Raw genomic sequence first — 25,332 nt, 5'->3', positions numbered from 1 at the left:
TGTCAACAAGTTCTGTGATACTGTTTCTGCCTTGTAAACACATTTTGATAAGATAGACATATACAGGTGGATTCAACAACAAATCATTTGGTGGAACCACAAAATCATAGCATAAACAGTAGGAAAAATGACCCTAATTATGAAACAAGTACTGATTAAATGAATTACAGAAACAATTTACTTTTCTTATAAAACCTTCCAGTTCTAACTGTGAATTCTTCTTGCTCTCAAAGGCTGAAACCAATAAAATGGCATTCCTTAATTAAAACAAAAAAGTGGATAAAAAATTGTTAAGTAACATGTTATTAATAAAACAATCAAGTATTCACCCACAACAGAACTCAGCAAATCTGTTTGCAGAAAATGTGAAAATAAGTAAAGGAATACGTCCAAATGCTACAGAGACATTGGGAGATCTATTATGTAACTGCAAATGTGATAACTTCTGCCAAAAGTAAAATTAAAACTCAACTTCCATGAGATCAGACAATAAAGCTGAGTCCTATACTGACTCAAGGAAAACCTGACTATATCCCAATCAATCATGTTAAATAAAATGCTATATGCACATGTCCCAAATTTAAAGCTACAGGCTACAGTGGTACCAATTTACAAACTGGGGTTTCACCAAACCACAACCAAATCAGACCCATTAGCCAACCAGTATTCTATGTAAAATCATGCAAAGAATCATAACTGAGCTTATCCATAATGACATGGGGACTGAACTTCTGTTTAATATAAAATAGCATGGATAAGTTCAGGGAAATTCTGCCTTTTGAACTTTGCAATACTATTTGAAGAGGTAAGTGTAACATGTGATGAAGGGATAATAGTGCACACGTCATATTATGATCTCACTAAGGTAACAGGCACTATCCAACCTAAGGGAATAAGTAAAATCACTACATGCCAACTCATACTTTATTCAGTTAGTAAAACACACGTTAAGTAACAAGATACAATAAGTAGATGCAAGAAAGTTACCGATTTATCTCAAATGAGATCATCCGTAGTGAGATACAAGGTTCTATACTGGATACTTCATCTCAAACATGAATGGAGAAATGAGCTACAGATAGCCAAACATACTGATGACTACAAACTCAACTGGGTAATATAATTATAAGAAAAAAAGAGGAAGAAGGTTTCCAAGATGATTTAAAACATGCTTATGTGCGAGCACACACAAAAACATACATAGTACAGCAGTGATGACCTCATCTTCAATGTCAATAAGAGAGGTATCATGACATCTGGCAAAAGGATGAAAGAATTCAACCTTCTATGCCAATGCAACTGGCTTAAATTTAGCAACGTTTTAAAAAAAAAGTATTTATTATTAGTCATTAATGACCAGATGTTGTCTTCTTTAAAAGTATATAAATGAATAAATGCATGCATATGTAACATACATAACTTCACCCATGTCCTAAAATAAGTGATTCAAATTTGGATACGTTGTTTAATGATTGTAATTTGTCTATAACCAAGGTTTCATTACTGTTAATAACTTGCATTCTATAATTAAATTACAGACAGTCTCCAGTGAATAATGGCACCAGAATCCTTAAACTACACATGGGACAGTTCTACAATCGCTCTGTACTAATTTATTCTGAACCTCAAAATTCTGGTTTATTTTACTTGATGGTATTCCTCAAATACACCTACTTATGTAATATTGTTTCATGCAACTTAGTTTTATAAGACTATTATGTCATCTCCTGCCATACACCTTATGCCATTGTGATGTTATGTGCAGTGAAACTAAGCAAACTCAAGACATATGACATTCTGTTCTGCTTAAACAGTGAATCCCCTTAACTTTTGCAATGATAACGCAAACCATGTGACAAATTAAAGCTAGAGTCTTACTGTCACTTCCTGCAACAACTAGGGTTGCCACCGTTTGTTGTGGCTAAAACTGGAGTAAGGTCACACTCCTCGCATCACCTATAACATCACCCATTCCCGCACTCTGCTCCCCCCATGGCCCACCTATTTTATGATGTCACCATGACATCACTTGATGGGGAACGCCCTCTTTTCTGTTCCTGATGCCTGCTTTGGACCGATTTACTATGCTTTTCTGTAAAAAAAGTATAGTACATCAGCTAATTTAAAAAACTCTGATAGTTTGTTTCCTTTTTTGAAACAGAATACTGGAGTTTGTACAGTGTTTTCCAGACTACCGGAGAATCGATTTGATTTACAGATAGTCCGGGAAAAAAATGGAGGGGTGGCAACACTTTCTGTGATGCAAAATGATAATATCTATCAAATCATTACTGACAGAGGCTACCTGATATTTTCAGCCAGGTTACCTTTCTAAGGTAGCTTCAAGTAAAAAACATCCTGCTGTAAACAAACTAGCAAACCGCTAGTGACTACCTTTGTTCTTTGCAAATAACCAATCCACGACACTGTCTTGTATCCAGGCAGCTTTTTCAGGCCCGGCGTAAGGGGGCCAATCAAAAGTTAAACATACAAAGTCATGTGACTAAAAGCCAGTGTAGTTCTCGTGTGTCAAAGAGTGCAAGTTGGTTAGTGGACAAATTTAGGGAAACATAAGGAGAGTGTTAACTTATTGCTGGAGCATCTGGACTGATTCAGTGAGTGAAATTTTTATTTTGTTTTTATTAATATGGGGATGGCATTGCAACTTTTGTTTGGACCTGCACCTTGCAAGGTGGATATCAAATGGATCAGAAAAATAAAATAAGACAGTACTGATTCTAAATTTGGTCATCACGTGTGTTTCTATGTAAAAACGGCGGTTCTGTGTTGTGTCACAAAAGGTTTTGATAAAGCAAGTGACATCTGAACAGAAAAATAATAGGCTTGTCTGAAAGAGGGGAAGGCAAGCCCTGAACCCCCCCCCTCCCACATAGTGGGATTTGGTTCCCCACATTCACTACCTGAATGCGATATTCCTGAAGAAATGTAACACAAATTGTTTATGGTTACTTAAACTGTTGTGTTTTTGGCACAGTATGGTAAGTGATCACCGAAAGTACTGTGGTGGTTTCCTACTCTGGCTCTGAGGTATATCAGTGTGGACAGGGTCTCAGTTAAATGTGCTTTCTTGTGTTTGTGTACTCAGCAACCGACATACAAAGTGATTGTGTGTATCATGTAATGCATCATAAGTGGATGGTGGGAAGGAGTCACAGTCTGGTACACCATGAAACGGTCCTGATACAAACTGGGAGAATTGGTGATAAGATTAGTAAGTGGGTGCATTTCAAGCAGTGTGAGTAGGATGTTAACTTGTATTTTATTGGAGACCTGCATTTAATTTCTTTCTTTCTTTATTTATTTACATGCGAGCTGCGCCAATGAAATTGCAAACTTTTTTAGTGTTGTTAAAAATATTCCGCAGCCCTCACGGTATTATTATTATTATTATTTCACCTTGCCTGACTCTGCTGTTAAGGTGTCTCTATGTGTATTGCTTATTGAAAAGTTATTTTAAAACCATGCTTGTGTTTGTGTGTGTAACAGGACATTTCGCTTCTGGCTTTTTGTTGTAATTTTATCTCATTAACACCGCTACACTGTGTGTATGTGTGTGTGTGTGTGTGTGTGAGACTGAGTGCGATGTGTGAATGAATGCAGGTAAGAATGAGGAAGTGAAGAATGAGAAAGTGAATGTGTATGTGTGTGTGTGAGAGATTGGGAGAGAGTGAGCACGATCGTGTATGAGTGAATGCTGTTTGCTTGAGTTCCAGTTAAACGAGAGTGTATTCCTGGACATTTCAACGTTTTTTTAATTACTTTCGCGAGACAGGAGATGCTATAAAAATCCGGGAGACTCTCGGGCAACCCGGGAGAGGTGGCAACCTTAGTAACAACCTACCAGCAGACACAATGAGGACTCAAATCATCAGACTAAAAGAAGATAAGATGGGATGCAGCTGAGTTCAAAAACAAAGGGTTTCACTGGAACAACTGGCATGACCTGAGCAGTTTTCTTCCATCAGCTTCACCTGTATCTTTACAAGTTTTTTAATGCGGCAATGAGGTAGTGATGAAATACAACTGTAACAATGCAACAGCACAAAAAACACAAACTGTATGCAATGCTTCTGGTAAAGTTCTTGGTGTAAAATAAGAATAAGAAATACCTGCAGAATCTATGCATTCAGTAACCGTGGAAGCCATGAATTTTCCTGCAAGGATTGAAGTGAAGTCCTTCAGAAAGTCAACAGAACCTAATGGAGACTGAACAGGTGTTTTTCCTGTAATTAACAAATGACACAATTTACCTTTCCTGGCAAGTGTTGTACTTTTAGAATGTAAACTACAACACTGTTCCAGTGCATTCTCTTTAAATTATGTAAAAAAAAAAAAAACACTCAGTAAACTGATTAAATAATGAAGTCAGAATCCATTACAATCTCTTCAGTACAAGTGCACCAGGAGATCTCCACCAAAGCTACAATAATCAGATTAGCCCTGACAGTACATCATCCTCAATCATACACCCCCACACATACACACACACACACACACACACACACACACACACACACACACACACACACACACAGGAAAGGCAAGCAAGCTCAGCCTCATCATTCCTTTCCCCACCTCAGCCCGCCCCAGCAGGCACTCAAGATGTTACTTAAGCTTGGGTGGCCTAGCTAATAGTCAGGAATTTACCCTTCTATACCAATGGAGTTGGCTTAGATCTAGCAATCACTTCAAAATAAAAAAGGAAGTTATGTACTCACCATAACATTCCATCTACGTTGTCCATTTTCATTTATCCTTGACATATGGGGTTTGATTCCGACATCGGAATTGACTCAACCATTACTACAGCTTGTGCTGACCAAGAACTCTCGACCTTCACCTATACTCATAATGCTCGTCTCCCAGTTACCTCAGATCGAGTTTGCTACTTTTCTGGACAGACATGTTCATCAGAGCTCTCGAGCATAGTTTTACTTTTTGATTAGTTTTTTTTTCTTCTATTTTTCAAACTTCTTCTCTCTTTCGGTGTTTATTCCCTTTCGCTGTTTCTCTACCCTTTATTTAGCATTGCTGTCTCCTTTCCATAAACTCAGGTGTATTCTATGTTATCTTCCGTACACTTCTATGTTCTCCTTAACTATCATCGTTGATAGTTTCTTTCTTTCTTTTCTTCTCTTTCTCTACATTAAAAAAAAACAAAAACAAAAAAAAAGCCTGCCTTCCTTCTGTCTTTTCTGGTTGAGAGTTTTGTCTGTCTCTCTTTCGTGTAAGTGGTGTGTGTGTGTGTGTGTGTGTGTGTGTGTGTGTGTGTGTGTGTGTGTGCGTGCGTGCATGGCTGAGAAAAAACGATGGTGTCTTCTGGCTTCATAAAATACCAGAAGTGCGGCCATAAGATACCTCTATCAGACCTACATATTTTATGTGTATATTGATTGAGTCCTGTGCATGTACAGGAAGACTGCAGTATTTGCCATGGTTTTAGCCATAAAGCTCTTGTTGAAAGGAGGAACAAGCTTATTTTGAAAGGCTTGATTCCATTCTGTCTGCCTTTGGAGAGGCCATATCTGCTATAGACAAAAGCAAAACAAATATTATTTTCCCCTTCATCATCCTCTTTGGAGCACCAACAGCTAAGAAGCATAGATCCTCAGCTTCTAAAAGTTCTTGGGAGCTGAAGGACTCTGATTCTAAATTTTTGATACAGGGAAAATCATTGGCTTTAACTAACATTCTTACATCAAAATCCTTGATGCCGATGGCTTCTGTACAAGATTTGCCTTCTGGTTCTACATTGATGTTGACTACTTTGGTGCAGACTATAGATATATGCAAAAAGAAACTCTGTCCAGGACTTGGTACTCCCCACATATTGACCCCTTTGTGAGTGAGTTACCCAAAGTTTTTCTTCGAAACCCAAATCACCCTCTCTGTCATCAGTCTGTTCTACCAAAAGACTTACAGAACTCGACATGGAGAGACTGGTGAATAACATTTTGTGGGCATGAGGTTTCACAGGACTCCCGTGTGCTCCAGCCTCTACGGACTCAGGAGCTGAGTCTTCATTCACCCTTCTAACTACTCCTCCTCTGACCTTCTCTGAGTCTTCAGAGTTTATAGCTCCGAGTTGTCCTGTGCCAGTTGTATCGGTTCCAGAGATCTCTCTCTTCAGAACTGGTTATTGCCCTGAGATTTTTGGTTATATCTGAGCCGGAGATCTCCCGGGCAGTATCTGTCCTGCTGGCTCCGAGGAGCAGGAGTCGACTCCACTTTTTTCGGAGCTGTCCCTACACCTTGGAGCATTGGCACAGTTCAGTTCAGCTCTGGTTTCTGTCACAGGAGCTGTTTCTTTGGAGCAGAGAGTGACCTTGGTTCTGAGGCAGTCTATCTCCATTCCGGGCTCCCTTACCTCCTCAGGGGGGCCAAAATTTGAGGCAGTGGAGAGGGCTTTGTTTCTTATAGTGACTCAGTCAGCTCTTTCCTTTTTGGAGCAGATACCTTACTCATGCCCAGTTATTCAACCTCTCTCTCCACTGGGGCAGGGAGTACCAAAACCACAGGAATCTCAAATACAGATTCTGTCATCTTCTGATACCTCCCCAGGTTGTCCCCCTGAGGAGGTTCCTCGGAAGAAGAAGTGTAAGAGGAAGCATGTAGATTCCCCACAGGAACTGATCACAGAAGACACAGATTTCGATGAAGAGGAAGGGTCTCCAAAGTCACCCCCTGAAGATGTCTCCTTTGGAGACATCCTAGAAATTTTGAAACAGAGAGGTGATTGGAAGTCCTAAAACATTTCCGCAGAGGAATCAGTTTACCTGCAGGCTTTCGGTACTCACCTGTCTACCTCTTGGGTGACTCTGCCCATGGACGAACTCATCCAGTTGATTTCTTAGTGGGCGCGGAAGGCTCCAGACACTACAGAACCCATCTCCAAGAGACTGTACAGAATTTTATCTGTGCCTAAGGATAAGCAATTCTGGGCTAAAGGCTTAGCGGTAGATACCATGGTCGTTGCGGCCGCCATGAAAAAGGAACTCACTGAGGAGAGTTCATCTATCCATCCACCCAACAGAGAGTCTCAGGCGATGGATAGATTTGGGAAGCGAGTTTACGCTTCATCGACCTTTGCCTTAAGGTCTTTGAATTTCCTGGCACATTTCAACAGACTTCAAATGGATCCGATCAAGGAGTTGTCAGATACCCTGGTGGGAGCTGTTACTGTGGGAGTCCAAGAAAAGGTTGCTTCCCAGTTGGTCACCCTAGAGTCTGTGTCAAACTCATCCATGAGGCTCATTTCACATGCAGCCGAAGGTACCTCCAGAGTGGAGGGTTCAGGTGTAGCCATTAGGAGACACACCTGGATGCACCTATGTAACTTTGAGGAACCATTTAAGTCTTCATTTGTCAATGCACCTTTTGACGGATTGTCTTTGTTTAGCCCAAAATAAAAACAGACTTTATCCAGGTGTGAGAAGGATGGTGAGACCCTTTCTGCTGTGGGTGTACATTTTTCCACCCTCCCAAAGATGAACGGTGGAAAGATGTGGTTCAAAAAAATCCCAAGGTCTTTTCCAGCACACACGTAGAGGCAGCTCCCCCAGGGGCAGAGGGGGAATTACAATGGAAGATGCTGCCCACATGGCAGAGGTTGTCCAGAAAACCAGGGCTTCAGAGACTCCTTCCCGAGTAAGCCCATTCAGCATTCCTGAAAGGAGACGCTTATCCTTACACCAAAATGCCTGGCTAAATATAACAACAGATTCTTGGGTGCAATGGATCATATCCAGAGGTTATACCACACTCTTTTCCCATTTTCCCCCTTATGCAAAAATGTCCCCGATGTTCTACCCAGTCAGAGGGAACCAGCAGTTCTAGATATTCAAAAACTGCTAGGCGAAAGAGTCATCCAAGAAGTCCCACCACATCAGAGAGGATCCAGAATTTACTTAAGATTCTTTTTAGTGCCAAAATAGACAGGGGACTGGAGACCAATTTTGGATCTCAGTGTGTTGAACAAATCAGTTTGACAAATTAAATTCCTGATGGTCACAGTACAGTCCATTTTTCTGTTTTTAGGCAAGGATGACTGGATGTGCTGGACAGATCTTCAGGATGCATATTACCATATAAAAATGGACAAGCACTCCAGAAAGTTTCTCCGCTTCTGGCTGGGTGCCAGTCATTACCAATTCAGGGTGCTACCTGTTGATCTCACCACAGCCCCCAGGGTGTTCACGAAATGTATGCAGTAGTAGCAGCTCACCTGAGACTATAAAGATTCCGGGTGTTTCCGTACTTCGACGACTAGCTCATTGCCACTCCGACCAGGCATTGACTATGTTCTCTAGACCTGTGCATATGTAGGAATAACTATCAATCAAGAAAAATCTCAACTGTCTTCAACCCACAGTTTGGAGTTTTATAGGGGCATAGCTGAATACAACAACAAACATAACATCCCTTCTCCCAGTGAGACTTAAAAAAAAATCATAACCCAAGTGAAAAAAAAATTATACACAGGAAGAAAATTCCCACTCGCCTAGTTTTACAGGCCCTAGGTTCTATGGCAGTGGCAACTACTCAAGTTCCCCTAGCCAGATATCACATGAGAATTCTACAATGGCTGTTAGTGTCTCAATTGTCTATACTATATCAAGCAACAAAAACAAAACTCCTGCAAGTATGGCAGGTGCGCGGCCCCAAACTAATCCACTTGTAGCAAAGAACAACAGAACAGCACTCAGAGGAAATGGTGTTATGTAGCAAAAGCTATTTTATTCAAGCATATACAGACCAGTTTTGGACCAGTTATTAAGCCTTCCTCAATGTAAAATCCAAAGAATGCAGAAACTCGGATACCCCTTTAGGGGTAGGGGTAGGGGGAGGAGGGGAGGGAGGAAACATCATGGGCATCAAAAATGTAGAGACCCTATTGAAAGTAATGAGTAACAGGTGAATAATTGTAACAATGTTCTTAACATATCTTCACAAACATTGACACAAGCTGAAATACAGCTTTTAAATAAAGGTCTCTTGTGTCTCGGAAGATTCTTTAGCACAAGATATTATAGATTTTTGTCGCTTATTGAATTTACATCTCTATTTTGATGCGGCTCCTAATATTGTTGATTCTGATGTTTTTAGATTTTGAAAGTCCACATTTATGCCACCCATGTATCAATCAGTCCAACTATTTCAAAATGAAGTTCTCAAAGATCTACACTTTCATTCACGGGTATATAACAATAAACCACATAATATGACCAAAATGGAACAGCAGCTCATTCATGAATTACAACACAATCGTGACTTGGTCATCATACCTGCTCACAAAGGGGGGTGCAACAGTTGTAATGGATTGGAGCAAGTATGATGCTGAGGTGAACAGGCAACTGAATAATGGAAGGTATTATATGTATATGCCATAGGATCCTGGTTCTAGATTTAAATCAGAAATTGATCAGTATCTTTTGTTAGCTAAGGATGAAGGGATTATTTCCCAATCTACTATGCATCATCTCACGGTTTTGGATTCTAAGCATCAAATTCTTTGTTTGCTTCCCAAAATAAATAAAAACATATAGGATCCCCCGGGCAGACCTATAGTTTCTGGGTGTGGGTCTGTCACTGAACCTCTATCACAGTTTCTAACCATTCACCTTCAGCCCCCCCCCCCTTAAATATGTTAGAGCACGTATTCAGGACACAACAGAATTTTTGAAATTGATATCGGACATCCAACTTGAATCAGGCTGGTTGTTATGTACCCTGGATGTGGCGTCTATATACCAATATTCCCCATTAGGCAGGCTTGATGGCCTCAGAACACTGGCTTCAAGTAGCAGAGCTTTATCCTCCTGGGTTTAACACCTTCCTTATTGGATTAGCTGAACTTGTTCTTACAAAAAATACCTTCTACTATCAGGGTAAATGTTTTTGGCAGGTCCAGGGGATAGCAATGGGGGTGTCCTTTGCCCCAATATATGCTGACTTGTTCATGGCCTATGTAGAAGAGCAATTGATATATGATGTATCACATAACCTATACCTTAGGGGAAAGTGATATGTGGAGATGCTACCTCGATGATTGCTGGATGATTTGGAAAGCTGATGTGGCATACTTGTGTGAATTTATGGATTACATTAATGGCAACAATTGGGGTATCCAGTTTACTTACATTTCTTGATGTTTTGATTATACACAATTTGGATCACACTTTGGATACCCAGGTTTTCCGCAAGTATCCTCAGTATAACTCATTATTACATGCTACCAGCTTCCACCCACCACATGTTACACGTAACATTCCCAAATCACAGTTTTTACGAATAAGATGCATTTGTTCAAACTTGGAGAAATATCACAACTACTGGCTGGACCTTGCTGATAGATTTAAATCTCATGGTTATAACTCTGGTGCGATTCTCTTTGCTTGTAATTTTGCTTCTCCCATGAGCAGAAATGATCATATAAGGACAAAAATGCCATAAAATCTTCAGAACTTAGATTAGTTACCACCTATGGGCGTAATACCCATACTCTATTAGATATCGTTAACAAACATTGGAACATATTACTAGCAGATGACAGATTATCAACATTCCTTAAGGACAAATTTTTTTTTTTTGTACCACAGGGCAAGTACTTGGGTTCTTATTTTAACCATTATAAACATGCATCAACTTCAGGAGAATCATCTCAAACCACTCTTACGGGTGGTTTGCTACAGGGATGTTTCCCATGTGGACATTGTGTACACTGTGTTAGGGTGGTTAAATCCAAACAGTTCACCAGCAAAAACAATGGATGTGATTATGATAAAAGGCAGATCATGTCTCTTAAACCTGATAGACTTCTTTGAAGCAGTCACCAAAGCCGTAGATGAGGGTAAGGTGGTTCACACAGCCTATCTAGATCTAGATAGGCTTTCGACACCATCCCCCACTCTGGAATTATAGATAAACTCACTAAACTAGGTATAAATCCCTATGTCACAAGATGGGTTGCCAACTGGCTCACTGACAGAACCCACACTGTGAAAGTAGCAGACTCCAAATCCAACTTCAGACCAGTGACAAGTGGAGTACCACAGGGTTCAGTCCTGGGTCCTCTCCTGTTTGGTATCTACTTCTCTGAAGTACAGGCCAACACAGAAGGTCTTTGGCTAACGAAGTTCGCAGATGACTGCAAACTAGGAGCCATAATCAAAACTCCAAAAGATGTGGACATCCTACAAAAGGGCCTCACTGAGACAGATGCCTGCTGGCAAAGCCATGGCCTCAAGCTCAATGCCAAAAAGTGCACTGTCATCCCTTTTGGTAAAAACTCAGTACCCATGAACTACCACATAGGTGGTAGTCTACTTAACACCAAAAGTGTGATAAGAGACCTTGGGACAGAGGTGGACAGTAGTCTCTCCTTTGATAATCACATCGCCAAAGTAGTCAGGAAAGCCTTCTACGTGGCATACCTCATCACAAAAGGTTTCTCATCCAGGAAAAAAGAGGTCATTGTTCCCATCTACTTGTCACTCATTAGACCCATTATAGAGTACAATGCTCCTTTTGGTATGTACCTCACAAGACATCTACAACAACTGGAAAGGCCACAGAAATACCTCACAAAGAGGATTACTGGCCTCAAAGAGATGCTCTATGCAGACTGTCTAAAAAAACTGCAGCTTTACTCCATTGCATATCGCCTACTCAGAGGTGATCTCTGCCTAACACACAAAGCTATGTCAAACCTAGAGCTTTTAGATATGCTCCACTTAAAGAAATCCCAATCCCTATGAGCTACACGCTCTAGGGACCTAAACATTGTCACCACAATAAACCGAACATGCTGGAGGGATAGATTCCTGTCCCAGAGACTTCCCATACTCTGGAACAAACTACCTATCTATATCAAACAAAGCTTCTCATTAGCACTCTTCAAGAAAAATCTGGATGATTGGATGGGAGATAGGAAATTCACCCCGGGGATCACTTCTGTGGCTCTGCTCGACAGTGGCACAGGAAAATAATTTTCTTGGGTGGCGAAAGCCAGGGTACCTTTGGCTAGGCTTATATAGGCCCTAGGGCCAATAGCCTAGTACCTACCTATGAACCTCTGAATCAGGTTTTTGGCCAATTGTGGAAGTGACTGGGTCATCTATTTAGCCAAATGCATGTGTTCTGCTTTTTATGTGGGACAAACATCACGCCCGGTTGGGTTAAGGATATCTGAACACCATAGTGATGTCAGACGCAAGAAAGCCAGTAATGCATTATATAAACATTCATTGTGTCATTCTACTGCATCCTTTCGGTTTACTGTTATTGATAAGATATGTGGGGACCGGGCTAACAAAATAGGTCGGCATGACATATGAAATAAAAAAGAAAATAAATGGATAATTACGGTGGGATGGTTATTCCCCCCAGGATTAAATGAACATCTCTAGCCAACAAATTAAATGCATCTTCTATCCATCATGTGATGATTATTTAGTATTTAAAGCATGTATTTGTTCTTTGGATTTTACACTGAGGAAGGCTTTATAACTGTGCCAAAACTGATCTGTATATGCTTAAATAAAATAGCTTTTCCTACATAACACCATTTCCTCTGAGTGCTGGCCTGTTCTTCTTTGCTATACTATATCAATCCATGTCGGACCAGATTCTGATCACCAATAATTTCAGAAAGGATCTAGCTTAGTGGATTTACTCCAAAGAAATTCTCCTGGGTCATCCTTCATCCTTCATCCTTCCAGAGCCCAAGGCCATAGTGACCACGGACTTCTCCCAAATGGGGTGGGGCATCTTTTTGGCACGACTGTCCAAGGTAGTTGGTCCCCTACACAGGCCAACTTGCACATCAGTGTTCTGGAGCTAACAGCGGTGCTTTTAATGTTGCAAGACTTTCAAACTGCTCTTCCTCTGGGAACAACTGCGATTCAAACAGGCAATATGTCAGTAGTTTGGCACATCTACAAACAGGGAGGAACCAAATCTTATCCTGTTTGTTGAGAAACAGCAGTGGGCGATCTCTTCCAACTTCTTTCTAATAGCAACACACATTCCGGGGAGCTCCAGTGTGATAGCAGACAAGCTGAGCAGATGTAGTCTCCAGCCTTACGAGTGGTTTCTCAATCCAAAAGTGACAGAAGAGATTTTTCATCATTGGGGTCAGCCTTGCTGTGACCTGTTTGCCTCTCCCCTGAACAACAAGTGCAGCAACCACTTTGCCTGATTCCCCCTCTGGGGAAGTCACCAAGAGATGCACTTTTCCACACTTGGCCCTCTGGCATCTGTATGCTTTTCTCCCAATACCACTAATCCCAAAATTCTTACAGAAAGCACTCAGGTTGAAGAGTAAAGTAATCCTCATTTCTCCATCTTGGCCTTGACAGATATGATTCCCCCTTCATTTGGCCTCATCTAATTCAATGATCATGGACTCTGGACCCAGCTTCAGACCTTCTGTCCCATCCAGATGGGCTACTTCATCCAGACATTCTGAACCTCAAGCTGACAGCATGGTTCCTCCAGTTCTACTAGTGGCCAGACGTCTTAGCCTTTCTTCCACAGTATGCCAAATTATCCTAGTTTCTAATAAACTTTTCACATGGAAACTATATATTAGCAAATGGAAAAGATTTACCATCTGGACATATGAAAGGGATATTGATACCTTTTCTGCTTCTACTGATAATATGTTAGAGTTCTTAGTCTCTCCTTTCAATGCAGGAGCGTCCCCTTCGACAATCAGAATAGAGCTTGCAGCAATTTCAAATTTCCATGGTGTTTTGGAAGAACGTTCCTTGTCTTCTCAGAGACTATGTAAGTCATTTTTAAAAGGGGCACATTTGCTGAAACCTCCTTTCAAAGATCCTACTCTACCTTGGGAACTAAACCTAGTGTTGAAAACTGTTGAACATTCTCCCTTTGAACCATCTGCAGACTGTGATCTGAAATACTTGTCATGGAAACCATTATTTTTGGTGGCAATAACCTCTGTTTGAAGGATTTCAGAAATTCAGGCTTTATCATGTAAACCACCTTACCTGATCTTTCATAAGAGTCTCCTTATGAACAAATCCCACCTTCCTACCTAGAGTAGTGTCAGAGTCTAATATCAATCAGATGATTAATCTGCCGGTATTCCTTCCAAATTTTTCAAACAGAGATGAATACTGTCTGCATTTGCTAGATGTTCATATACGATTATGCTTTTACCTTCACAGGACAAATGACATGAGGAAATCTGTCCAACTACTTGTCTCCTTTTCAAGTTCTAGGTTTGGTAAACCAGTCAGCAAGGTGACCTTTGCCAGATGCTCAAGGATTGTATTTCTTTTATCTATGACAGAAGGAAAATTGCTTATCTAGGCATGTTAAAGCACTTTCTACAAGATATGTCGCCACTTCAGCAGTTTACCATGCTAGAGGCTCAATGGATGATGTCTGTGCAGTAGCTACTTGGGCTTCTCCCCACACCTTTATTACTCATCACAAATTGGTTTTGGTCTCAAGGAGAAGAGCATCCTTTGGTTCAGTTGTGCTCAGGAATATCCTTCCATGAGTCCTCCAAAGTCTAAAGTAGTCGGGGATATTATTAGTCATAAATGACCAGATGTCTTCATTCAAAATATACAAATGAATAAATGCATACATACATAATTTCCCTTGTTGTAAAATAAGTGGCTGAAATAATAATTATGCCTGTAATCTGTTGTAAGCACATAGCAGGGTACACAAGAATATGGTTACTGGTTAATGATTTATATTAGGTTGTGCTCTGTCCATTATGGTCAACCAGATGGTTCTGTTAGCTTTCTGTAATCTGGGGTCTTAGTAGTACTAATGGCATATTGCCCTTCACAGAAAAACAAACTTTTATCAGCAGATTAGGGTTGATTGGCACAACTATTCATCTCATTATCCAAGTTAACAAGATACACCTCCTTGGTAACTAGTATCTTATTTTCTTCCATTACTAAATTGAAGTGCTTTATTATTCAGCACAAGTTCTTTGCTTTCATCATATTTTTTCTACACAGCTTCTTTGGAAAATCTTAACTCACACATCCCTTATATGTGTGTGTGTGTGTGTGTGTGTGTGTGTGTGTGTGTGTGTGTGTGTGTGTGTGTGTATGTATACATATATATATATATATATATATATATATATATATATATATATATATACATATACACATACATACATATAACACATCATAACTGAGCCATTCCTTCTCTGTCTTCAACCAGTGCATCTTTGTTCCTGGATGTCACATCATATAAAATATAAGACTTTCTTTATTGGCATGAGGTATTTAAAAGTTTTAGTATCTTCAGTCTCTCCTTTTTTTATTACAATTGCTTTCAGGGTACATATCATAGGAGGCCAATAGGCTAATGGTCCTACAGCCTTTTTAAGCTTAGCCATTCATGCTCCAATTTTCCCAATTATCAGTGCTCACAGGTTAGAATGGCTTTGGTATATGCCTGTGCCTTAAGGCATCTACAAACTGCCTTGTCCATAAGGGCCATAGGTGACAAGACAGGGATAAATTTGTGATTTCCCATCCCTTGGGCCAAATTGCATTTGAATAGGCTTAGGAAAGAGCACTGTTTCACATGAATGGACAGTCTGTTCCAAAGATGGGGTAATCTCTGAGTCACATACCTTATGTGACAGATGAGATTTGGATCCTTAGATTGGGGAACTGTAGTGCTGTTTGTTCAGCGAATTTGCAGCAGATCCATCAGAGCTGGATTGAAGAATGCCATGTAAGTTAGGCAAAGATCATCCCTCAGTAGTCTATAGGAGACCAAATACAGGGACAAGGCTTTGAGGTGGTCTATGTAGGGCATATTATTTACACCCTGTATTCTTTTAGTGAGAAACATCCATGGCCACTCCAGCTGTTGCAAAAGCCTGGTCAGGTACATGCTGAAGGGTGCATTGTACTTAATTATTCATCTAATGAAGCCTGATCTATGATCATCCTAGATCTGGATTCCATGAGCCTATTTATAAGTTGCACCACACAGAAAGATTTTCTCATTACTATGGACATGTGGTAATCAAAGTTCTGGTTACTGTCAACCTGAATTCTCAAGTCCCTTACCACTGGGTCTACTCTTAGGGGAGTGTTATCAATGTTGTAATTTGCAGGGGTGATCATCTTCCCAAAGGATATAATTATGCATTTTTTGCATTGAGCTTTAGGCCATAGTTCTGGCACCAGTTATATTAAGTTTCACTCCCAACCTTTCTCCACGTGTAATTTCTGCCTATTTTATCTTTTTTTTTTTTTTTAAACTATTTATCAAATGTGAAGTCTTCACCATGGCTGTACCTGAAATTGGTGAGTTTTGATCAATGCACTACTATGATAAACATAAATACATTTAAATAAAAACATAAATACCATCTTTTGGTCTATACAGTTCATTGCTTCTGTTGCCCTTGTTTGCAAAGCATAAACTAGACATGACTAAAACAAATGTAAGCAAAGAAAAAGGAAGTACTGATATGCAATTACCACAATACCTTGGATCACTGCAAGGCCCTCTGAAAGAGGTGGCCTCATTAATACTATCCTCCTATGTCCTCATGTGTGTCCCCAAACTTTCACTACATCCCATAATCATAAACACAACTCTTTTTTTATCCCATGTCAGATTCCTTACATGAGTTAGAGGATAGGCATGCTGTGAAGAAACTGAAAACATTGTCATCTGTGTTAACATGTCTGGCAGGAGATTTGCACATATTAGGTTCATAGATATAGGTTCATAGGTTCATAGATCAGTACTAAGCTAACTGCCCTTATGAGCCATTTTAAGCTTAGACAATTATCCCTTGTGAGACTCAAACCCTGCACCTTGTGTTTGTAAGGCAAACACCTTAACCATTAAGCCACCCTCCCAATTCTTAGATTAACTGGTATTGTATGCCAGCATGCCTGATTGTGAAAATGGGAATAAGTTTACATTTTCAAAAACATTTATTCATTCAATCCCAGATACTTTGTAAAAGTTTTTGAATTTAAAAATATTGCATAAATAGGGGGTAATAACAAAAAATAGAGTAATAATGCCGATGTGCTGTTTAAATGTCCTTTTTATTTCTATTTTTAATGTTAGTTCATACTGATAAAAAGTTTTTCATAGGCTCATAGGAAGTTACTAGGCTACTGGCCCTGAGGCCCTTACAAGCCTAGCCAAGAATTTAGCCCATGTTCCAACAGGTCAGCATCATATGCCACTGTCCAGCAGGGACATAGGTGGAATCCCAGGTGTGTATTTTCTGTTCCCCGTCCAGTTATCCAGGTTGCGCTTAAAAAGGGTTAATGCTTTACGTGGAGTGGAAGTCTATTCCACTAAAGTGGTGTCTCTGGGACACAAATCTGTCTCGCCAACAAGTCCTATTGATGTCACAGACCAGGGTGAGGTCATGCATGTGGGCTACTCGAGTGCAGCTTGACTTGCAGATATGCAGCAGTCCCATCGGGGGTGTGTGAGATTGCTTTGCATGCCAGAGAGAGGTCACCTCTGAGGAGTATGTAGGAGACTGAGTAGAGGGACAGGGCTTTAGCCTATCTATATAGGGTAGATGTTTGAGGACCTGGATTCCCCGGAAGGAATCTCTGTGGTCTCTCCAGCTGCTGCATAAGCTTTGTGAGGTATATGCCAAAAGTGGCATTGAATTCAATAATCGGTCTTATAAGGGAAGAATACAGGGATGTTATGACCATCTTGTCACCGGATGAGATGCCCTTACTAATGAGGTGGGCCATGTAGAAAGCTTTCTGTACAACGGAGGCAATGTGGTGGTCAAAAGTCAGTTTGCTATCAACTTGGGTTCCCAAGTCCCTAACAACTCATTGGATGCTTAGTGCCTTATTATCAAAGTGCTAATTTGTGGGGATGTCATTTTCCCCAAAAGGGATGATGATGATGCATTTTTTGGCATTCAGTTTAAGGCCATATTTCTGGCACCAGTCATTTGTTTGGGTAAGACCCTCTTGGAGGATGTCCACATCACTAGGGGAATTGATGACAGCACCCAGCTTGCAGTCATCTGCAAACTTGGTCAGCCATAGCCCACTAGATTTGGCCTGCACCTCTGAGAAGTATATCCCAAACAGCAGAGGCCCCAAGATCTTTCCCTGGGGTACACCGCTTCTTACAGGTTGACTACTTGAGGTGGCTTCTCCTATTTTGACTAGGTGGGGTCTATCAATGAACCAGTTTGTTACCCATCTGGTAACATATGGAGTAATGCCTAGTAGAGACAGTTTATCTATTACACCTGAGTGGGGAATAGTATTGAAGGCCTTGGCCAGGTCAAGGTACACGGTGTACACCGTCTTTCCTTTGTTTATGGCCTTGGTGAATGTCTCAAAGAAGTTGACCAAATTTAACAGGCATGACCTCCCCCTGACAAAACCAAACTGTATGGGATCAAGTGTCTGGAGGTCACCAATGCCCTTGTTTATGAGGTCCTTGATAATCTGCTCCATGGCCTTGCAGATCAGGCTAGTTAGGCTGATATGTCTATAATTTCCTGGATTCGTGGACACTCCACTTTTGTGCATAGGGATGACAGTAGCTGTCCTCCACTCGGCTGGGATGAAGCCAGTACTCAGGCTTTGGTTGTACAGGATGCATAACGGTGCTGCAAGTTCCTGCCTGAGTTCATGTAGAATGCAGCCTGGGATGTTATCGGGTCCCATGGAGGCTGTATTGTTTGCCTTTGAGAGTTCAGTGATGACTTGCTCCCTAGAGATAAGGGGAGGGGGCAGGTACTGGGGATGTCCTGTTTTACTGATGGGGGGACAGAGGAGTGAGGTTTTCAATTAATCTGTTTGCCAGCAGATTGACTATATTTACAGGGTTTGGGTATGTGGTGCCCTTGACCACCAGTTCTGACCAGATCTAAGTGCTTCCCTTGAGATTGCGGACATATGTGAATCGTTTTTATTAACTATGTGATCACAAAACTTTCTGCTTGCTATAGGATTTGGAATGAGAGTTTTGATTGGTTGTTTAAAGGAGTAGCATTTCTGGGATTGATGAATTAACTTTTGGAGAAGGCTACGAATGACAAAACAGGATTTAGAGGGAGTGTATTTTAATTGCATTTTTATTGGTTAATTGATTAATGATACTTGTTTAATTAAAGTATTTAAACTTCATGATAAGTTTTTAATTTTATCTGATGAAGTTTTGTTAACAAACAGAATGAAAGAGCTTATATCTTCATTGTATGGTGATTTTACCTAATTATGTATATGCTTGAGTTGCATTTTCTTAAGTGTTATTCATGAATTAAAACAGAGTTCTACATCTGAAACGTGGGTTTCTCCTTTTTTGGATTCCAGTTTGGGTTTCTCTTGCTGTCTTTGTTGTGTTTGGTTTCAATATATTCCTGACTAAATCTAGGAGAATTACCATTCTCTAATAACTTACTTAATAAAGCAGGGCACAATGAAATATGTGAGCAGTCTTTCTAGTCATGTTCCCCAAAACAGAATATTCCATCCTCACAAATCACTCCCTGTAAAATATAATATCGAAGATGGCTTGCAGAATGACCTCATCTGGTCACCTGACTCTAGGTTCGCACAATATTCCCCTTTAAAGCTGAGACTGGAATTTAGTATAGATGGCTACAATACACATCTAAATGTTTATGGCAGTGCCTGGGGTTTCCCCTCTTTTTAATGAGCTAATGAACAAAGGCTTCTTCCAGACCACCGTCTCCAGTCTTATTCAGCACTGTGGGGTGATATTTTTAATGGTTTAACAGCTCATTTACATTTCCCTTAGTTTTCTTAAAGAAATCCAGCTGGTTAACCTTTGCTGTCCCAGTGCCCTCTATTAAAACATATACATTTAATTCAGTTACAATACTACATGTACATTTATTTTCATTCCAGCAGGGTGCACTATTGATACATTTTAACACAAGCAATCCTCACAAATAAATTTTCAGCACAAGCATCTGTACAAATCAGTTTGAAATGCAAATGACATATAATTACTTACAAAATTCCAGCTAGCTGTGTTAGCACAAGTCATACATCCACTGCCCTATTTCTGGCATGGCTGACAGTACCACCTGTTGTCACAAGAGCTAACATCTCTTTTACATTTATGGGTTTTGGGCTATCTTTTTTCTTTCAAGGACTCTGCTCTCCAAATCTGAGGCAACTGTTGTCAGTGACTGTGCTGGAAAAGTAAGGGAAGATAGGTGATCTAGATTTTGAGGAATTCTGTCTCCACCACAAAATCTCTTTTTTTACAAATCCCAGAACTGGAATTTGAAATGTCACGAGAAATTACAATGATGTGGAAAGCAAAAGAAAATGGACTTAGGACTGCCCAACCTGGTTTCCTGGAAGAAAAACAGCTGGTCTGTCTTCCAAATGTATTTAATTTTATCCAAATAGAATCAAAGTTGCCTGTGCACATCCATGAAGTGCAGAAGCCTTTCATCCTTATTTTGAAGATTTGGAAAGAAAACAGGGAGACTAATAGCCTGACTGAGAGACTATTCGTTAACCACTTTGGGGATAAAGGAAGGATTAACCATAAGAAATGTCCTATCCTTTTGAAAAATAAGGAAGGGAGGGGATGCCATTAAGGCTTGAAGCTCAGTAACCCTTCTAGCATTCTAGCAGAGGTAAGGGCTGTGGAAGGAATGGTTTCCTAAATATATAACTTCAGAGATGCAGAAGCCTCTGTTACAAAAGGTGGCTGGCTAAGTTCTTCCAAGACAAAATTAAGATCCCAAGAAGGGAAGGTGGGCCTTCTAGGTAGATTCAAATGAACAACCTTGAGAAACTGCTTTACCTCAGTTCTAGAAAGCAAGAGAAAGTTAAGGGACACACAGGCAGAAATAGCAGACACGTGTGCCTTGATAGAGTAATAAGCTATGACAGCTGTTAAGAGCTTACAAAAGTAAGAAAGTATAGAGGAAATCCCAAAGTATATGGGATTCTCTTTGTTTTTGTGACACTAGACAGGAAATCTTTTCCATTTGGAATACAAGACTTTTTAGTAGTATGTTTCCTTGGCTCTTAGAGAACCTGCAGCACGTCCTCAGAAAACTGGTGTCTGGAAGGGATTAGAATTCCATCATCAACAATGTCAGGTTGAGGGCAAGCAAATTAGGATGAAGCAGAGATACTGTCTTCTATTTCAGGAAGCCCACTCTGTGAAGTAACTTGTGATGATGACCCAGGCCAGCTGATGTAGAAGGGAGAAACAGTACTGCAGAGGTTTGTTCTTAAGGGAACATTTATATAGAAATTCTTTTTTTCATAAACATGTTGTCAAATATTACAGATTTATTGATGACCTAATTTTTCTGGTTGAGGGAGGGAAATAATTAGTTGATGAATTTATAGCTGACTTACAAAATATTAGATTTGGACTAAAATTTGACAGTCTGAAAATTGGGACTTGTGTCCCTTTCGTAGATGTCATAGTAGAAATTTCAGATGAGAATGTTTAAAAAACTTCAGTCCACAGGAAATTTAGTGAAGGCACACGATTTCTGTATGATGAAAGCTGCCAACCCATCCCATACAATACAAGCTATTCCCTTTGGTGAATTTTTTTGCTTGTATAAGCTATGTAATACTGAAGAGTATCTCAAACAAGAACTAGATAAAACTACAGACATGTTTAAAAACAGGGGCTATGATGTGAAGACAATACATGACAGTTGGCAGAAATTCATACACAGAGTTAGTGGACACCAGGAAAGTAACCAGGATGGACAATACAAATGAAAATATATTTTTTTGTTACAACATACAGTTGAAGCCATGGTGGTGCAGCGGTAGCGTTGTTGCCTCACAGCAAGAGGTTCTCCTGTTCGATTCTCGGCTGGAGTGCCTTCTGTGTGGAGTCTGCATGTCCTCCCCACGGTTGAGTGGCATTCGAAAGACATGCATGAATGGGCGTGCCTTCACTGAAGGTTGGGCGCCAGGCTGGCAACTCGGCACCATAAAAATCTACTGCCAATCATTAGCGGACCGGAGTTCCGCTGTGGCGACCCCTAACTGGGAAAAGCTGAAAAGACAAAAAAAAAAGTTACAACATACAGTTGCCTTACTCCCAAAATAATAGATCAAGTTAGATATTTCTGGAAATCTATGACATCTTTAAGGGATGCTTCAGAGTGGCTGAACAAACAACTAGCATTTTCCTACAGAAAAGGAATAAGTATACAGAATTTTTTGGTAAGAGGTAAATTCACTATTCCATCTCCCAATATACCATATAGTTTGACTGTGTGTGGTACATTTGCTTGTGGCAAGTGCAAGGCTTGCAAGTATGTAATAAAAACTTTTCCTAGAATAAATAATGTGTCTTTTAGAACTTGTAGCCATTTTACTTGCAATACTGAAGGCGTTACATATGCCTTGAGATGTCCTTGCAACAAATTTTATATTGGAGAAACAAAAAGGTGTTTTAAAACTAGAATTTTAGAACATGTGAGGGATATTGTTAATAAAAAAGCAGAGAGCTCTATAGCTGAACATTTCAGTTTGTTTCATGATGGAGAAAGTAAAGGGCTAAAAGGCACTGTTTTGGAAAAATACAAATATCTAGAGCTGATGTTTCTTTTATCAAGAAACAGTTGCTTTTAAAAGAATCTACTTACATTTTAAAATTTGACACCCTGTCTCCAAGGAGACTAAACGAAGAATGTAATTGGAGAGTACTTCTTTAATTGTATGATTGTTTAATTGATGCATTTGTATGTATACATATGGGGCAAGTTTTTTACTTTGTGTTATACTCCTTGAAGGCTCTGGCCGAGACGTCAGAGTTTCATTAAAGCTGTTGGATATACTGGTGGTTGTTTCTTTTTTGCTACAAGGCAAATTTTTATTTTGTGCATCAGTTAATAAGCTATGACAGCTGTTAACAGATTAGAAAAGTAAGAAAGTATAGAGGAAATCCCAAAGTATATGGGATTATCTTTGCTTTTGTGACACCAGACAGGAAATCTTTTCCATATGGAAAACAAGACTTTCTGGTAGTATGTTTCCTTGCCTCGTAGAGAACCGGTGGCATGTCCTCAGAAAATTGGTGTCTGGAAGGGATTAGAATTCCATCATCAACAATGTCAGGTTGAGGGCAAGCAAATTAGGATGAAGCAGAGATCCTGTCTTCTATTTCAGGAAGTCCACTCTGTGAAGTAACTTGTGATGATGACCTTGGCCAGCTGATGTATGTATTTATTTATTTATTTTACATTTGTTAACCGGGTTAGTCCAGCTGAGCGTTTAGCTCGTTTTCAGTGGAGACCCGAGGAGAAAAGCTCCGCAATCAGTATTTACATTTTACTTACAATCAGTAAGACATTTTCATTTGCAGCTAAACAAATAGTTACAGAGATAACATTTACAATGAATCAGACAGATAACAGTTGGGTACAGTGTCAGAAATCATACCACAAAAAACATTTACAATAAATCATACAGAAAGAAGTTGGGTACAATGTCTGAAATCATACTGCAAAAACGTAGGTAAAATGTCATGAAAGGAATACAGTGTTCATATTTCCTAAGTGGTTATGTACAGTATAGGTACAGAAGGAGTAGTAAGGAGATGAAGTGGTTAAGCATAGAGACAGGGGTAGATGTTTATTAAGCTAGACAGTGGAAGAGAATGGAGGGAGGAAGAACAGAAGCTAAGGCTGGGTAGTTTCAGGGAGGATGACTACAGTGTCAGGATCATTTATTTGTTAGGTATCTCTGAGTGGCTAGTTTGAAATGCTTGCTTTGGTCAAGGGACCTAATTTCTAGGGGTAGTGGGTTCCAAGATGCAGCAGGGTTATAGTTATAGAGTAAACACCCTGTTTTGGTTTTGGGTTTATAGATCTGTAGGAATTCCTGGTCTGAGCTGTGTAGTGTCCTGGTTGAGGAATATTTAGATATAATAGATAGAAGGCTGGGGCAGAAAGATGGTAGATAGAGGATGGAGTAGATAATTTGCAGTTGATGTAGTAGCAGCAAATGAGGGAATTCAAGCCAGTCCAATTGCTTAAGAGATAAGTAATGGTGTGACTTGTAGGTTTGGTTTGCAGCAAATCTAACAACCTTATTATAGGCAGTTTCAAGTTTAGTTATGAATGTGGTATTAAGATTTGTGAATAACTGACAGGTATAGAGAAGGGTGGGAAGAAGAAATGCATGGGAGAGAGTTATTCTGGCTGTACTGGTTAAATGTCTCTTGTTACGGTAAATAAGTTTATGTTTCTGGTGAGTCTTTTTATAGAGGTAGTGACTTGGAGATCAAATTTAAGCTGATCGTCTATTAACGACTCCTAGCAGTTTAGTGCTAGGTTTAGCAGTAATGATAGTTCTATTGCTTGATAGGATGGAAATGTAGTTTTGAGATTGATGAGTTTTTTGGGAGGAAGAGTAGGAACTTAGATTTCTTAGGGTTGAGAATTAACTTATCATCACAAAGCCATGTCTCTATGGTTTTGAATGATGCTTGGGTAATAGAGTGGAGGTCAGATGGATTGTCAGCAATGGTGATGACCGCTGAATCATCTGCATATTGTACAAGTGTAGCATTGAGACAAGAAGTGTAAAGTAGGTTGATGAAAATATTGAAGAGCAGTGGTCCAGGTATGGATCCTTGGGGGACACCCATTGGGATGCTTAGGGGGAGTAGAGCAGAGTGCCATTTAACAGTTTGCTGGCAGTTAGAGAGATAGTTAGAAAACCAGGATATGGTGGGAGGAGAGAATCTTAAATGAGAGAGTTTGTCTAGGAGGAGAGGATGGGAGACAGTGTCAAAGGATTTGGACAGGTCGAGGAACAGGCATGAAACTAGTTTATTGTTGTCACGGGCCAGTGATACAGTATTGATGAAGGATATTAGTGCAGTTGTAGTACTGTGTTTAGGACAAAATCCATGTTGTGTGTATGTTAGAAGGTTATGTTGGAGAAGGTACTGCATTATTTGCTTGTGAATGCATTTCTCAAGAATCTTGGAGAGGGGAGACAGTATAGCAATTGGTCTGAAGTTTGATATATCAGAAGAATTACCTCCTTTATGTATAGGTAATGTATAGAATGTTTTCCATACTGCTGGAACATATGATTCAGAGATAGAAGGGAGTAACAGTACTGCAGGGGCCAAAAGGGAGTCACCAGCAAGATTTCTGGTCTGTCCCTTTTGATCTTTAACAGAACCTTTAGGAGCAGAGAAAGAGGACTGAACACATAAAGGAACTTCCCCTCCGATGGAAAAAACATGGTGTCTTTGAGGCCTGGGGACAAGGAATTCTGTGCAAAACAGCCAGAGCTGTTTGTC

General features: G+C 40.0%; 1 protein-coding gene across 1 annotated transcript in view; it reads right to left on the bottom strand.

The window, feature by feature from the left end:
* The window catches only part of ACOX3 (acyl-CoA oxidase 3, pristanoyl), a 1,839,061-nt gene that overhangs the window by 536,234 nt on the left and 1,277,495 nt on the right, over positions 1-25,332 (bottom strand). The window contains exon 13 of the mRNA XM_044062802.1: positions 4,131-4,244. Within this exon, the coding sequence (XP_043918737.1) occupies positions 4,131-4,244 (114 nt within the window). The remainder of the gene's footprint in view (positions 1-4,130; positions 4,245-25,332) is intronic.

The sequence above is a fragment of the Protopterus annectens genome, chromosome 2.part1 (genome assembly GCF_019279795.1).
Source record: "Protopterus annectens isolate FY-2018-M chromosome 2.part1, PAN1.0, whole genome shotgun sequence".
Lineage (NCBI taxonomy): Eukaryota > Metazoa > Chordata > Ceratodontiformes > Protopteridae > Protopterus > Protopterus annectens.
The sequence above is the reverse complement of the archived record's forward strand: the minus strand, read 5'-3'. Positions and strand labels throughout refer to the sequence as shown.